Source organism: Bidens hawaiensis, unplaced genomic scaffold (assembly GCF_021521415.1).
Source record: "Bidens hawaiensis isolate Kalapana, Puna unplaced genomic scaffold, B.hawaiensis_p1.1 tig00014333_1, whole genome shotgun sequence".
Taxonomy (NCBI): Eukaryota; Viridiplantae; Streptophyta; class Magnoliopsida; order Asterales; family Asteraceae; genus Bidens; species Bidens hawaiensis.
Window position 1 is genome coordinate 422,489 of NW_027492231.1, and position 16,471 is coordinate 438,959.

Consider the following 16,471-nt stretch of genomic DNA (forward strand, 5'->3'; position numbering starts at 1 on the left):
AAAAACTCCATGGATGTGCGGTTAGCCGGGATGCTGGGTTTATCAGTAGTTTGGCCATTACCAGAGCTTCAAGAGCCGTGGAACTAATGAGATGTCTTACTCGTCTGCGTGACCCTCAATGTGAGCTTCTCTTGCTTCGCTCATGTATGGGGGTGGCTAAATTGTTGTTTGGACTCCGAACATGTCAGCCTATGTTTGTTAAGAAAGCTGTCTCTGTTTTTGACAAAGGGCTTCAGGCGGCGATTGAGGATATTGTGGTATGTGGGGGTCCGTTTTTTGGGGATTTTCAATGGAGACTAGTCTCTCTCCCTATCCATAAAGTGGTTTAGGGTTATATTCAGCTGAGGATGTTTCCACCTATGCTTTCGTCGCCTCGAGAGTACAATCTTGGAAGTTACAGGACCACATTTTGCGTGATTGTAGTGGTGATGGGTTGGATTCTGATTTTGGGTGTGCGATGGATTATTTGCACAACTCTATTCCCGATTTTGATTTTGGCGGGTTCGCTAATAAGGACACCGCCCCCCGCCCCCCTTAAAGCCCAAAATGCTTTGGCGAGTGCCCTTTATAGTAAAACCGTCCAAAGTTTGGGAGAAAAGTTTGGCATGTCCTCTCGTCAAAGAGCGGTATTAGAATGTCTTCAGGCTCCTCATGCTCAAGACTTTTTGACTGTTACCCCAATCGAAGGGTTAGGCCAGCACATGTTAGCAGTGGAGTACCGAGCCATTCTTAAATATCGTTTAATGATCCCACTGTTCCCAGTTGATGAGCATGCCCGGTCTGTCGTAAGGTTTGTTTAGATAATTTTGGTGAACACACGATTCATTGCAAAGAACTCCCTGGGTTCAAATATAGACATGATTTGGTCAGAGATGTCCTTTGTGATGTGTTAAAACGGGCGGGAATCTCGGCAAGAAAAGAGGCTCCTGTGAATTTCTTGTCGGATCCACGTGAAGGAAGGTCTACTCTCCGACTAGCGGACATTCTTGTGTTTGGATGGGCGGGGGGAAACATGCTTGTGTGGACCTTACTAGGGTGTCCCCTCTTGTCGGGCTTAGGGACACCGGGTTTATTGCTAGGCATGCCGTGCTAAAGGCAGAAGCAGGAAAAATTGCTAAGCACGAGAAGGCGTGTGTGGAGAATCAACACGCCTTCATTCCTTTTGCTTTTGACACATTTGGGTCTCTTGCCCCCGATGTTGTTGCGTTTCTAAAAAGAGTTCAGCGGGTCGTGCACAGTAACTCATCGATGCCGAAGAACGATAACTTTGTTTTCAGTAGGATCGGTTTTGCCATTCAAAAGGGGGTGACGGCGCAGCTTGTTGTCCGCTTACCTGCCTCTTTATTGTAATTGGAACTATTTTTAATATAATTTAATGGATTTATATGAAGTGTTTCAAAGTGTTAACAAGAAGATTAGGAACTTTTATGATCAAAACCTCTTGTCATTTAATGTAAGTGGTCTTTTTGGTTCATTTAACGGGTACACAAGTTACCGATTTCGAAAACTCTCATAAAATGGGTACTGATATTGTTACAGAATCGAAAATTGATTAGTTAAATTTTTAAAAATGACCAAAACTACCCCGTCTCTCCACCACTTGTCATCTCCTGTAAATGAATGATAATGTAGTAGAATTGATTTTCAACATGTTGGTTGGTAATACAGAGCTTTTGGTTCCAGTCGATGAATAATAATTATTAATTAGGGTTTGAAACATTCATTCATTCATTCATCTTCTATCCACGTAATTCACTACCTGCAACACTCTATTTTCTGCCTGATGAAATGCTTCACAAGCATACTACGCACCTCTCATTCCACACAAAGAATTCTGAATCTCCAAAATGCTTCCAAGGTGAAGTTGGATGATGCACTCCAAGTGTTGGATGAAATGCTTCAAACAAAACCTCCACCTTCCGTTGTCGAATTTACTAAGCTCATTGCTCCTATTGTAAAGATGAAACACTATTCCACCGCGCTTATGCTCCTTAACCAAATGAAGCTGATGGGTATTCCTCCTAATATCTATACCATCAACATCTCTATTAACTGCCATTGTCGCCTCAATCAAGTTGATTATGGCTTCGCCTTACTAGCAACCCTCTTCAAGCAAGGTCTTCCACCTGATCTGGCAACCTATACCACTCTCCTTCATGGGCTTGTTCTTGCTGATCGCGTTTCTCAAGCCCTTAACTTGTTCAAGAAACTGCTTACACACAAACTCTGTCAGCCTAATCAGATTATGTATGGAACCGTTATTAATGGGCTTTGTAAAGCAGCTAACACTATCAAGGCCCTTGATTTACTCAAGTTCATGGAAGCAGGCTCGTGTAAACCATGGGTGGAACAGTACACTGCAGTCATTGATAGCCTTTGTAAAGACAAAATGGTTGATCATGCATTACAACTATTTGCCGAAATGACTAGAAAGGGTGTCCGTGCAAATGTTATCACTTACAGCTGTTTGATTCAGGGTCTATGTAACTTTGGTCGAGAGACGGAAGCTGCAAAAATGTTGATGGATATGGACAAGGAAGGTGTATCTCCTGGAGTCGTTACCTTTACTATCCTGGTAGATTCCTTTTGCAAGCAAGGTTGTGTAAAAGATGCAGAGCTTGCTGTTCAAGCAATGGTACAAAGAGGTCTACGTCCAAATGTAATCACTTATAGTGCACTAATCGATGGATACTGTTTACGTGGGGAAATGGATGAAGCAGAGAAAGTTCTTGACGGCATGGTGGAGAGGGATATTGTGCCCGGCATCATCACATATAGCAGCCTGATAAATGGATACTGTAAGAAGAAGCAAATTGATAAGGCTAGACATCTTTTTCAAGAAATCCAAAACAAGGGTTTGATTCCTGATGTTATAACTTACAGTAGCTTGATACAAGGTTTGTTTGAATCGGGAAATCCTGCTGCTGCTAGAGAACTGTTTAACAAGATGCAAGCAATGGGCCAGGTTCCCGATATATGCACTTACCGTATCTTGTTCCGTGGAATGTGTAAAAACTCCAGTGTTTTGATGCATTGACTCTCTTCCGTTTGCTGGATAGTAATGAAATGAAGAATGATGTAGGTTTGTATAATGTATTGATTTATGGTTGCAGCAAATGTGGGAAGCCCAACTTGGCTATGGATCTGTTTGATGAACTTTTACTGAAAGGATTGAAACCTAATGTTAGGACCTATAATGTGATGATAGGTATATATTTCCAAGAAGGGTTATTGGGTAAAGGTAAAGAATTGCTTGGAAAGATGGAAGGGAATGGCTGTTTGCCAGATAGGGTCACGTACAATGTCACTGTTCAAGAGTTATTGAAGAAAAACGAGTGTGGAGAGGCTGAGATATTTCTTGAAGAAATGATAAACCGAGGTTTTATGCCTGATTCTGCTACTTTTGAGAATTTACTACCCCGGATCCCAAATGTAGAAAAAGATTCCCGTTTGCGAACCATTGTTCAAAAGCTAACAAGTGTAGAATGAAAAGATGGTTGAATACCTTATAGTACTTTAAAAGATTGGGTGTTCGCTTATAGTTGTTGCTTGCTTGTTCAAGTTGCATAAAACATAATCATCTAAATTCAAAATCATATTGTGATCGTAGATCGTAAAGACATCTTGAATGATACTGCAATTTTACTGTTTAAAACTTGGAAAACCCAATTATTAGTATTGGAACAACGTGAAGCAGCGAAACAATGAAACTGCATGTTGAGATTGAACACATATACATAAACGGTAAACCTTCAGAACCTTGGTGATTGATCTTTGGCTTTGCCAAATCCCTAAGAAGAATTATATAGATTTAAACAGAAAAGGAGTGATTAAAAGCAACCATAGTATTTGATGATGGTCATGACCGCTGCGTCGAATAAAGGTAGACTATATCAAGTTTCACAACATAAATTCTGTAGAAAAGTTTCTACATCAAAACACACTGCTACATAACTAGAAAGAAACATAGCAAGCAACATAAACAGAATCAAAGTTAAAAAAGCATATTACTAAATGCTTCAAATATAAAAAGCTGTTACAATATAAACATCTAAATCTAACTATGATCAACAAACAAATCTTTCTGAAAACCTAAAAATAAAAATAAAAATAAAAAACTATAGCAGTTTGAAACTTGATTCTATCTGAACCTTACAAGCTCGCGATTTCTTAACAGAATTTCCAATGATTATCACAGTTTACACAAGTTACAAACGTGGTCATCGGTTCATCCGCACTCCGAGTCTGCAGCTGATAATAAGTGCACTTCCGTTTCCCACACCGACCACACTTAAACTGATCGGTCGTAGCCTTCGGTGGGCCCCCACGTTCACAATCAAACAAAGCTTTCTCCTTAATCTTCACATTCTCCATCTGTCTCTCGGTACTCGCCATCTCTTCAGGTGTCAACTCCAAAATCCTTTCGGGCTTCACATGCCCAAGCAACACTTTCCTTCTAAAATCCGGGTTTTTCGGATCCTTGATATTGAACATTATAGATCGGTATTTAAACTTCTGCGCACCGTTGGATCGCCCCCACTTTTCATACATTGCAGACTCCACTGAAACCACAACACGGAACGGGTCGGAAGCTTCCGCTTCATCCCTTAACCCATCCTCAACCTCTCCCGAGACTTTGCATAATGCCTCGGAAAGAATCTCGCGAATCTTGTCTCGTACTGGATCTTTACAATAAACAAGGGAAGTAAGTTTTGGTGGGCCCACTTTAACATCTTCCCGCTTATCGGCTTTGACAACATGAACTTTTTTGTCTGAAGATGATGACGTGACGCGCTTTTCAACCTTGATGGAGTTGACTCTCTCTACTTTCTTGTTGGATGTATCGGCTCCAAGCACGTGCACGGGCTTTAAAGATTGTTTTGCTTCCAAGCTTCCATTTTTCTTATTCTTTAATGTTTCTTCAACTATTATGTTTTTCCAAATTTCAACTAGCTCAGTAGCCAATGACTGGATCTTCTTTCTAGGGTGTTTCGTTAGTTGACGGAGCCGCTTTCCCACCTGAAACAACGGCATTTGTGTAATTTTTCAAACTGTAATGTCTAATTTCGACGCAGGTCAACAACAACGTTTTACTTCCATAAGCTTACATAAATCTAAATAACTTATAAGTAATGTATCTTGAAGCCTAAAGTTAAACAAAGACAAACGCAACACAGAACCTAAACGTCACATTATTCACCTCATGCCTTCGACAGTAAACCTGAAACAACATTATTCAAAATAACAAAGCACGTCACGTTAACACGTTAACGCGTACATAACATACCATTTAGAACGTGTACGCGAATACAGCATCACATTAACCACTAACCATGCACACTATCTAAATAAGTACTTCGTTAATCAACATAAGCAAAATAAATAAGCCAATATTCAAATTAGGATACTAATAACACCAGTTTCTTACTAAAATGTTCAACCTTGAATTCCATACCCCATTTAACAATTTCATAATCTTATTTACCAATCACAAATAATAATAATAATAATAATAATAATAACAATAATAATATTCAAAACCCAGAACCCAAAATCAAAATCACACAAATTCGAACCCATAACACAAGATTATGATCAATAATACAAATTCATTAAATTATAATAAAAACCCAGAAATCGAAATCGAAATGAACCTGAGTGGAAACAAGAACTTGATAATTAACAGGGAATTTTTTGAGGGTGTTTAAGGCATCAATGCATCGATCTTCTGCCGGCAATGATTCCAACTGACCGCCGTCAACCGCCGCGTCTTCGGCGGCTTTCTTGGCCGTCTCGAACAGTTGTTTGAGCTCCGTCTCCATGGTGGTGGAATAGAGAAAACTCCAGAGAGGTGTTTTAATGTGGGCCGTATAGATATAGTAAAGAGATCATGACCGTTGATTGATCTGTGTGAAAATTTGATCGTGCGGTGGATGAGCGAGATAGATGAACAATGTGTAGGATTTTGACCAGGTGCAAACAAGTCTGGTCTGAGTTACATGAATTAATAGTTATATATATAAATTAATTACTAACAAGGTTATATAAATGACAGACTCGATTAAGCTCACGGGCCGATCGAGCTAAATAAGTGAAACTTAGGGAAGATGCTTACTTTTAGGTTCGAGCTCGGGCTCGATTAAACTCAACTCGATCAAGCTTTTACACAAGCCGATCTTGAATAGCCCGGCTTGTTTGCGCCCTTAAATTTGGCTTGTAAGACAGGTCGTTGTGGGACATGAAGGGCCCTCGCAAAGTGAGATGGCAGGGCTTCAAAGCCTCCAAAATCACGCTGGGGCTTCAAAATGGCGACGGTAAAGAGATAATTTGTTGTTGGGCATTAATGTTGGGACAGACCTGGCTCCGAGAAAGCAAAAAAAGTTTTGGTCCGAAGGCGAATTTTTTTTTTTGGCCTTAATTTAAAAGGAGTATTTTATTGGTTTAAACAATTAAATATTAAACATGTCTCAAATGAGACTATAACCGTAACTTTTTGGTTGAGAGCAATGCTTCTTTGCCACTAGATCAAGCTAGACGTGCACAAAAAAACCGGTTCCGGAACCTAAATGGTGGAACCGAACCGGAACCGGTTCCAGTTCCAACCCGGTTGGTACAATACCCGGTTTGGGTATTTTTGTACCCGAAAATCGTACCCGGTTCTCCTATTTGTATATCAGTATCAGTTCCAACCTGGTTCCTACCCGGTTCTTAATTGGAACCGGTTCGGTTCGTACCCGGAAAAACCGGTTCCAACGGGTTTTTTTTGAAGAGTCAAACAAAGTCAAACTAGCCGTTGGAACCGGTTCCAACGGTAATATAGCCGTTGGAACCGGTTTTTTAGACACCAATTAGCCGTTGGAACCGGTTCCAACGGTAATATAGCCGTTGGAACCGGTTTTTGAGACAATAGATCCGTTGGAACCGGTTCCAACGGTAATATAGCCGTTGGAACCGGTTTTTGATGCCCAAACCTATATATAACTTGTTTTCCACCACTTGTTTCACCACCAAACTCAAAAACAAACTAAAATACTACTCCTTTAGCAAACCCGTTCCGTTACCCGACCATCCAACTAAATATTATTATGGCACCCATCAAAAAAACTAACAAGAAGGCTAAGAAGAGTGTTTTTGTTGCCCCCGTTCCTGTTACGGAGGACCCAAGGGTTGTTACGGTAGTCAACCATAACCGCAACCAAGACATATGGAAGAATTGGGGTTTGATTGTGGATGACGAAGGTTATCAAAAGGCTCATTGCAAACTATGTGGTTCAATATTAAAGCACGATTCCAACTCTACTTTGAGAAAACACATCGAGAAGCCATATTGCAAGGCGTTGAAAGGGATTGGCGCGACCGATCAAATTGACTTGGGTAAAGATGGTACACTATTTCGTTACAACAGGACTCAAGTTCAAGATAGAATGGCAAAGTTCGTTATTCAACGAGGTTTGCCTAACGAACTTTGCCGTTTAACCACTTTGATGACCCGGAGTTGACGTCGTTGATTCGCGAAACTCTACAACCGAGATACACACATGTAAGTCGTACTACCTTAAGACGTCATTGTATCAGGTTGTGGGAGTGTGCTAAAAAAGAGTTAATCGAGTCTTTTCATTCTTTAGAAGCCATTGTTAGTTTAACTACCGATGTTTGGTCGGCACCACACGGGTTGCCCGAATCATACATATGTGTCACCGCTCATTGGGTTGATCCGGTGACATGACAATTGATGAAACGCACCATCGCTTTTGAAAACTTCCCGTTCCCACATACCGCCGAAAAATTGTTTGAATTACTTGATGAAGTTATAACGACTTACAACTTGAGAAATAAAATATTTTCGATTTCGTTTGACAACGCTTCAAACAATACTAAGTCGGCTGAAAAATTTATCATTAAATATTCACCACCTTGTTTCGGGGATTTTTTTCATGTTCGATGTGTTGCACATATCATCAACTTGGTTGTTCAAATAGGTCTTGACAATGAAAACATTTGTGATGATTTAAAGTACTTTAGACTTATATTACAAGATGTCTTCAAAAGTGGTAAAAGAAGACATCTTGAATATAAGAACTATTGCAAGTCGGTTGAAAGAAAGTATTTGAGGCCGAATTGGGACGTTCCAACCCGTTGGAACTCAACTTGTCATATGTTAAAGTGTGCTTTTGCCCAACGCCAAACTTTACAAGCTTTTCATAACAATCTTGTTGAAGAACGCGAGGCCGATATGTTTCCGGAAAGTGTTTGGGTCCAAGTCGGTTATTTGTTGGAGTATCTTGACGTGTTCAAAAAGTCAACAACAAAATTATCGGAAGTCTATTACCCTACTAGTTGTTGGGTTTTGCAAGAATTGTACTATATGTCTTGTGTTTTTAAAAGCTTTGCGGAGAATAACAAACTCTTCGAAAATATTGTTGCGGCGATGAAAGAAAAGTTCATAAAATATTTTGAAAACATACCGCCGGTCTTTACTTGTGCCGCCGCATTAAACCCCTATTGGAATGTTAATGGGGTTGAAACAACGATTGAGGAAATATTCGACAACTTAGGTATGCACGAGATCGACCCGAAGTTGTCGACGGAAGCGAAGGAAAAGTTCAACAAAAACCTTCAAGACCTTTATGACCATTATTTTCAAATGTATTGTCCAAGCACGAGATCGTCTTTTGTGAAAAAAACAACAACTAGTAGGCCGTGCAATGACCCACTTATAAACTTGATGAATGGGATTCGTGAATCGACATCTAAGAGGCAAAGAGGAAACACACCAACTAGCGAACTTGGTCGATATAGTGGAGCAAACTATGTTGAGGGCGCAACGGTCGACGAAATTCGCAATATTGATTTGTTGGCTTGGTGGCAAGGTAAACAAAACGAATTTCTCATTCTATCCGCCATGGCTCGTGATTTGCTTTCCGTACAAGCCTCAACGGTTGCTTCCGAATCGGTTTTTTCTATTAGTGGGAGGGTGTTATCTATGTGAAGAACAAAACTAACTCACGAGTCTCTAGAGGTTTGCATTTGCCTAAAGGACCATTTGGATGCGGTGGATCATGTACAACACAAGGCGAACTTTGAAGACGAAATATCAATAGAGCGTCATATTCATGATGAGGAGGCGGATGACGGGGTTTCTTCCGATAACGAAGACGAGGGTGAAGACGAGAATGAAGACGAAAAAGAGTTGTAATTATTTGTTTTAGTAAAATTATTTGTAACTTGTTCAACTAATATTTAGTTTTGATTTGTTTTATTATAATTACTTTTGTTACTCATGATTAATTTTTTGTTACTTTTTTAATAACGACGAACATTTTATTTATTTAAAAAATAACTATTACAAATATTATTAAAACATAAACGATACTAAACATAACAACTAAAACTTAAAATACAAAGTCCGTTGTTTTAATCCGGGAATACTTATTTTTGGGTTGTAGAGCCGGACGACTCTCCCACTTCCGTTTTTTTAGCAACCAAACTTCTTTTCTCTCGACAATACTTATTCGTATGTTTTCGTAACGTCGAGTTGGACCCTGCTTTAAGAAACTTCGAGCAATATTTGCAACGTGCCAACTCATGTGAGTCGGTCATGAGACACAAATCGTAATGAACCCAAACATCGGGGCATCTTGTTGTTTCGATCACCATAACAACGTCATCATTAGTAGCCATTTGTTGTCGGTTTAAGGTTAATTGTGGTTTGGAGTGTGTTTTATAGTTTTGGGAGTGGTTTAACAAGTACACAAACAAACCTTGCTATTTAGAGTAAAAAAATAACCTATTTATAGTTAAAAAACCGGTTCCAACGGTCAAAAACGGCTATATAGCCGTTGGAACCGGTTCCTAACGGCTATAATATTTAAATTTCAAAAAAAAACCGGTGGAACCGGTTTTTACGTAAAAACCGGTTCCGGTTCATACCCTACCCGGTTCCTAAAAGTTAGCATATCTGGGCATCGGTTCGGGTCGGGAACCGAACCGGTTCTTGATTGGAACCGGTGCCATTTTACAACTCGGTGTGAAAAAACCGGTTCCGAACCGGTTCGGGTTTTCCAGTTGAACCCGATTTGTGCACGTCTAGACCAAGCTAGTGGTCATGTAATTGAGTTTAAACATTAAATATACATATTGCTTTTAATATAAATAAATATAATGCTTTTTAAAACAAAATGGTGTCGGGCATGTGACCGTCGACCTCCCCGCCACCCCTATGGGTCGGCCCTGTGTTGGGAACGTGAGGATGTAATGGTCATAAAGTGGGGTCAAATTACTCTTATTACTCACGTATGTGGTTACATGGTCATCTTATATATTACTTTCAAAACAATACATATGAATACAGAGCAGTATATAGTTACTAACGGATTAGTAGTTTTTAAACGGAACTCGTAATTTATATACATTTATCTTTTAGAGCAGCTCCTAACTATTCCTATTAGCCACATATTCCTACACATTGCAAGATTTGAAATCCGGTATCATAGATAAATGTAGCACAAAACTACTTTTCCCCACACCGGTTTTGCAAGTGGAAAAAGTTTGATTTTATTTCAAACCAGTTTTGGCTTTTAACTAGATGTTTTATCCATTACGGTTTTAGTTAGTTTCGAACCGATTTCCGCATAGGGGCTCCCGAATCTGGGTTCAACACTACGATTCGAGTTAGAACTTGTTCCGGTTCTTGTCAAACCGGTTCTTAGTGGGGTTTAATTCCGGGTTACAAACCATTTTCATATCCGGTCTCGTACCCTGAATTTTTACACGTCTATAAATTAATTCTGACGGGGAGAAACGGTAAACTAATTATATTGGAAGATGAAAATATGAAGAAGACTTAAAAAAATTTACAGAAAAAGCCCATATATGATATAACTAAGGCCTGAATAAGCCCAATAGAAAGCATAACATTCAAGTGAACATGTGGTCCATGTGGACGCCCATATGTTTTATTTTTCTTAGCATCTTAATCAGACTCTTTATTTGCATAACCATGTTGCCTAATTATTGGTTTAGATTAAGAATAATTAGATAAGAAGTAGCATAACAATTATATTGAGACCTGTTCCGTGTATATCTAAAAATGAACAAACAAAAAGATTGAAAATACATTGCTAGTCATCGTCACCTTGTCTTGTCTGTCCATGACATTACTAATCATCCATCATTGTCCTCTGTCCTTGTCAATAACAAACACGTACCCCTATTAAGGTCTACCGTTTATGTTCTAGTCAGTATTTATCTTTAGCTATATAAACAACATAATTTTTATTAGGAAAATTGGTTTTAAATAATCCCAACTATGACCTATTGGTAAATATCCATTCCAATTTTACACTTGCCTGCTGGCGGTACCAACTACCTGTGCATTTGTTTTTAACGGGCCGCGACTAACGGATGTTAACTCCGTTAGTCTTTGTCTGACGTGGCCATCCCAGTTGGCAAAAACTTGATTACGTGGAACGCGACGTGGCGACTGACTGTGTATTATTATTATTATTATTCTTCTTCTTCTTCTTCTTCTTCTTCTTGGTCCAGTACCCCACCACCACCCCTCGTTTCCCGGCGAGCCACCACAACCACCCCTCCCCGCGAGCCACCACCACAACGACGTCGTTTTCAGCCAACTTCACGTTCAAGATCGGCAATCGTATCTCACTGGTAATAATCCCATCTGGGTTTGCTTCCAAATTAGCTAAAAATGTATCTTTTGAACAATTGGATGAAACCCAGCTCGTTAATGTCGAGTTTGGTTCAAATTTATGCACAATTTCGTCTTCTAGGGTTAGCAGTGTTTCGATTATGACTCATGATTTGAAAACTGGAGTGAAATTAACGTCGTGGGTTGATTACATTGCGATTTTGAAGCGGGTAGAAGTTAGGGTTACTGAGTTTGGTCACCCGAAGCCGGTCGAGCCGTTGGTTTCGTATCAGGTGGATTTGGGGGGAAATGTTGAAAGGTGAAGAGGTTTTGTTTGGTTTGGTGTCTGATAATGGAGAGAATGAAGAGATTGTGTCTGATAGGGTGGTTGTGGTGGTGGCTCGCCGGGAGGGGTGGTTGTGGTGGCTCGCCGGGAAACGAGGGGTGGGGGTGGGGTACTGGACCAAGAAGAAGAAGAAGAAGAATAATAATAATAATAATAATAATAATAATAATAATAATAATAATAATAATAATAATACACAGTCAGCCGCCACGTCGCGTTCCACGTAATCAAGATTTTGCCAACTGGGATGGCCACGTCAGACAAAGACTAACGGATCCGTTAGTCGCGGCCCTTTAAAAACAAATGCACAGGTAGTTGGTACTGCCAGCAGGCAAGTGTAAAGTTGGGATGAATATTTACCAATATGCTACAGTTGGGATTGTTTAAAACCAATTTTCCTTTTTATAAATGCATCTAATGCTATTATTTCACGGCATATACATATGATACTAACGAGGAACCCTGTTAAAAAACCAGGATGAGATTTACCTTCAAAGGAAACCACAACAAACCCTAAGCTAGCAATCCAATGTTAAATGCACACCGTCTGATCATCCTGAGGACAAATCTGGACCCATTAAAACCTTGTAGAAGCAGCGATTGTGGAGGGTTTTGGTTTCCTCCGATTTCTCCCTCCAACTGAACGCAGTTGTGGTTAGCCTATTTCGCTTGAAGTTGAATCCCATCATCGTTCATTTCTCTCTGCCTCAACCATTTTCTCTCATGGCTACAGGTAATGCCAATTATTAATTCGAAATTTGGATTCTATTAGGTTTATGTATTTTCACTTTTGCTTTCCAATTTGTATCAAAACAGAGTTTGTGATTACAATTCTCGGTTAGCCATCGCTGACACCAAGTTTTCCTAGTGAATTTTGTTGATCATATCTCCATTGGGATTAGTGATTGGATGAGTTTGTTTTCATTTCATCTGCGTGTGTTTCCGTAATCAGATAACAACATGTGTTGGTGTGTAATTCCTAAATGCCTATTTTATGCCCACCATGTGTTCGATAAAAAGCTCCTATGGGTTATTTAGTTCAAGGCGTGTTGTTTTTGCAAATTATAACTGACATGTGATGACTTGTAACATGGAAAGAAAAAGCTAGGATATTGAGGCATGTACATAAATCACATCCGGTTCATGCTACTGATAAAACCCCGCAGTCCGTGAAGATTTTACTATTATACCCTGATTTTGAAATGTAAGGACTTGTGATTATTGTTGAATATACTATTGTCCCTTCCTAATTTACAACTTATTTTGACAAGTGGAGTAATCAGCTTGCTGTTCCAACTGCTAATTTTGAAAGCTATAATAAGATGAACAAGCAGCTTCGTGATGCCCATGAGAGGTATAATCTTGTATATTTTTTAAAGATTTAGAAGTTCGGTTATCATGTATGATTAAAAATTCAACCTTTTTTTTAATTTGCAGGCGATAATGTTAAGTTTTGTGGCAAACACCTTGGCCTCATGTAAACCGGAAAATTTTTTAGTTTATATGGTTCCTTCGTTAGCGAGGTAAATATATTTTTCTGTTAACTTTTTTCCAATTATTTTGTTTTGTTTTTCTTTCTAAATGATAGTAAATATGATAATTGCAGTTTTCAAGGATGCTTATGATGAAAACAAAGATGTTCTTCAATATAATGGCCATGTATCTTTCTTACAAATGAACCTCCTTAAGCTCAAGTTGATGGAAACATGAATACATCCTCTTTTGGGTATCATTTGCAAATTGATGGAAACATGACTACATCCTCTCTTGAGTATCACTTGCAAATTCTTTTGTGTGCTCCTACCAACCACACAAGATTGCAAGGTATCACATTTGAATTATGTTGTTTTTCATTCCATGTATTTATGCCAAACAAAATGGGCTGGGCGGGTCAGGCTAGGTAATGGTTCTCAACGGACCGATTCAAAAGGGGCAATTTTGGTTTAGGTAAGGATAGCTTTTGGTCAAAATAGTTGGTTTTAAAAATGTTTTCTGATAATTATTCTACATTTCAGTTTTACTTCCGAGTCAGACGCGTAATCAGCGTCGGGCGCCCACTCGGCATTGGGCGTGTGAACCGACGCAGGGAGTGAAACGCTGCCAAAAACCAGAAAGTTAGAACTCGGAATTGATATGTTCCTTGGTAAGTATATTAATGCATTTTAAGTTTTACTTCCGAGTTCAGGTGGTAAGTTAGAACTCGGAAAAGATCAGAAAGTTAGAACTCGGAATTGAAAACGACTATCATATTAATTTTAAGTTTGTTTAATACATTTGTAATTATGTTTTGGTAAGTATATTATCTATTATGTTGTGAATTTCAGGTGAAAAGTGCTACAATAATTGATATGTTCCTTGGATCTGATATCGTATTTCATGATAGGCGGATTTCAATTCCGGTAAGTATTCTTAAATTAAATTCACATCTTATGTATTAATTGTTGATTAATATAAAAAAGTAACAAAATATTCTAATCATCTCTTATTTTAATGTTGTTTGCCTCCTGATCTGCAGGCCTTATATATGTGAAGTTGTTCGAAGGCTGAGTTCCTCTCCACCAAATTTTGTCAATGAACTTAATCTAAACTAAAGATGGTTTTTGACAATTGTTTTATATTTTCAAAATATGTAAACTATTGTAACCAGAAATTATAAATTCTAATTCGATTTAATTTTATGTTATTTACAATAAAAAGGATGGTTCATTTTATTGTCGTTTTTTCATTTCATGGGGGTGGAAAATAAAATCTACCATTCTCTAAATTAAGAGCATAGTTTAATATAAATTAATTGAAAAAAATTAAAGTTTTATGACTTTTGAAAATAAAAAACAAGAAATGTCGTTGATATGGAGAAATCATTTCATTATGACAGTTTATAGTTTGAAATTTTTAATTCAAAGCGGGTTAGATTGAAGAAACTCACCTTTTCTTTTTTCACTTTTAAACAGGCCAACCGGGTTGACTTGGAAACGCTTATTCTTTACTTTAAACAACCCGTCCACCGGACGGGTATAAAACTAGTTTGAGTAAAGTGCCATTTTAGTCCTTGTGATTTGGCAAATAATGCGAATTTAGTCCAAAAGGTTTATTTTTGCATATGGACCCTCCATGTTTCCCAGTTCTTGCCAATTACATCCAAATCACTAACCCCGTTAAATTTTATCGTTAAGTCAGGGGTAGACATGTCTTTTCACTATTTCTTTATTATAATACTTATTTCAGTGAACTGCGGTTTTCGTCCTTGTGGTTTGTCCAAATATGCGGTTTTAGTCTAATGGTTTTAAGTTTACAATTATCTTTCCTATGGTTTCATTTTACTTGCAATTAAACTCGAATTCCCTAATCTCATTAAGTGCCCTTCACGTGACCCATCAGTGTGCCCTTCACGTGAGGGGCAATTTTGTTCCTTCTTTTTTCCCTTTTTCCCCAAATACACCCCAGCCCCTCACGTGAGGGGGTTGCAAATCAGGGTTGAGGTTTATTTGGAGAGAAAAAAAGACAAAATTGATCGTCACATGAGGGGCATGCAAATGGGTTAACGACAAGACTTAACAAGATTAATAAATCCGGGTTTAAATATTGCAAGTGAAATGAAACCATAAGGAAGAAAATTGCAAATTTGAAACTATGTGTATAATTTGAAACTATGGTTCATGTGTTGCGATATGTACCTTTAAAAATTTTTAGGTAAATTTATGCATGTAAGTAAATGTTTTCCAATTATGTGTATAATTTGACGGGATATTTTAGTTATCAATTATGTAGCATAACTTGATGTAACATGGATAAGGACGGGTAAATTTTCATAAAACATAAAGACATTACAAGTTTTGAAAAAGTTTACTTGAGGGTTGATAATTTGGCCAGTTCTTGTAATCAAAAGTAACTTTTTAACCAAATTACCACAATTCATGATTTTTGAAATTTCAAAAACAAAGCCAAAGTACATGGAATGATGGAATGGTGTAGATAAAAAATATGGTAACTGATAATTGTTATACATAGGACATATACAGGCTAGACCATGACCCTTGAACTTCGGTGCACTACTAGAAAAAACACCTTTAATGACATGTACACTATGACACGCGAGGATTTATGACATGCAAATGCGCATGTCATTAAAAAACGTCATATTTTTAAAATTTTGAAAAATTTATGACACGTATTTAAAAATACGTCATTAATTCAGTGTCATAAATAAATATATAAAGTTATGCATGTCATCTTATGATTTAAAATATATTTATCAAACCTTATCCATATCACATTTATCAACTGATCTCTCATTCTCCTGAACCCTCCCAGCACCCCGCCCACTTCTCAAGATCCCTAATTCAAAAATCGCTTCTCGCTGTCGATCACCATCACCAGCGACCACCTTCGCTGCCGCTTTCGCCTCTGGACAATCGATTAAATCCGCACAACAAACCTGGTGACAGATCTCATGCCATCGCTGCTAATAAAATCCCCAA

At 38.4% G+C, this 16,471-nt stretch overlaps 1 protein-coding gene, 1 long non-coding RNA gene and 1 pseudogene across 2 annotated transcripts; 2 read left to right on the forward strand and 1 right to left on the reverse strand.

Moving 5' to 3' along the window:
* Positions 1-1,635: 1,635 nt before the first annotated feature.
* Positions 1,636-3,490, forward strand: LOC143546319 (uncharacterized; annotated as a pseudogene).
* Positions 3,491-3,988: 498 nt separating this feature from the next.
* LOC143546320 (transcription elongation factor TFIIS-like) lies at positions 3,989-5,914 on the reverse strand. Its single transcript, XM_077038013.1, has 2 exons — positions 5,655-5,914; positions 3,989-5,019 (listed from the first exon to the last, which is right to left on the reverse strand). Exons 1-2 carry the CDS (start codon positions 5,820-5,822, stop codon positions 4,171-4,173), a joined length of 1,017 nt encoding a protein of 338 aa, XP_076894128.1. The 5' UTR covers positions 5,823-5,914; the 3' UTR covers positions 3,989-4,170.
* Positions 5,915-12,983: 7,069 nt separating this feature from the next.
* LOC143546297 (uncharacterized) lies at positions 12,984-14,710 on the forward strand. The gene is made up of 3 exons (XR_013137573.1): positions 12,984-14,136; positions 14,318-14,392; positions 14,509-14,710. It is a non-coding gene; the product is annotated as an uncharacterized LOC143546297 (long non-coding RNA).
* The last annotated feature ends 1,761 nt before the right edge of the window (positions 14,711-16,471 follow it).

Coding starts and splice junctions, on each gene's coding strand:
- LOC143546320 (XM_077038013.1), bottom strand. CDS start 5,822: ATGGAGACGGAGCTCAAACAACTGTTCGAGACGGCCAAGAAAGCCGCC. Junction 5,020..5,654: donor AAGTTCTTGTTTCCACTCAG/GTTCATTTCGAT, acceptor CCGTTGTTTCAG/GTGGGAAAGCGGCTCCGTCA.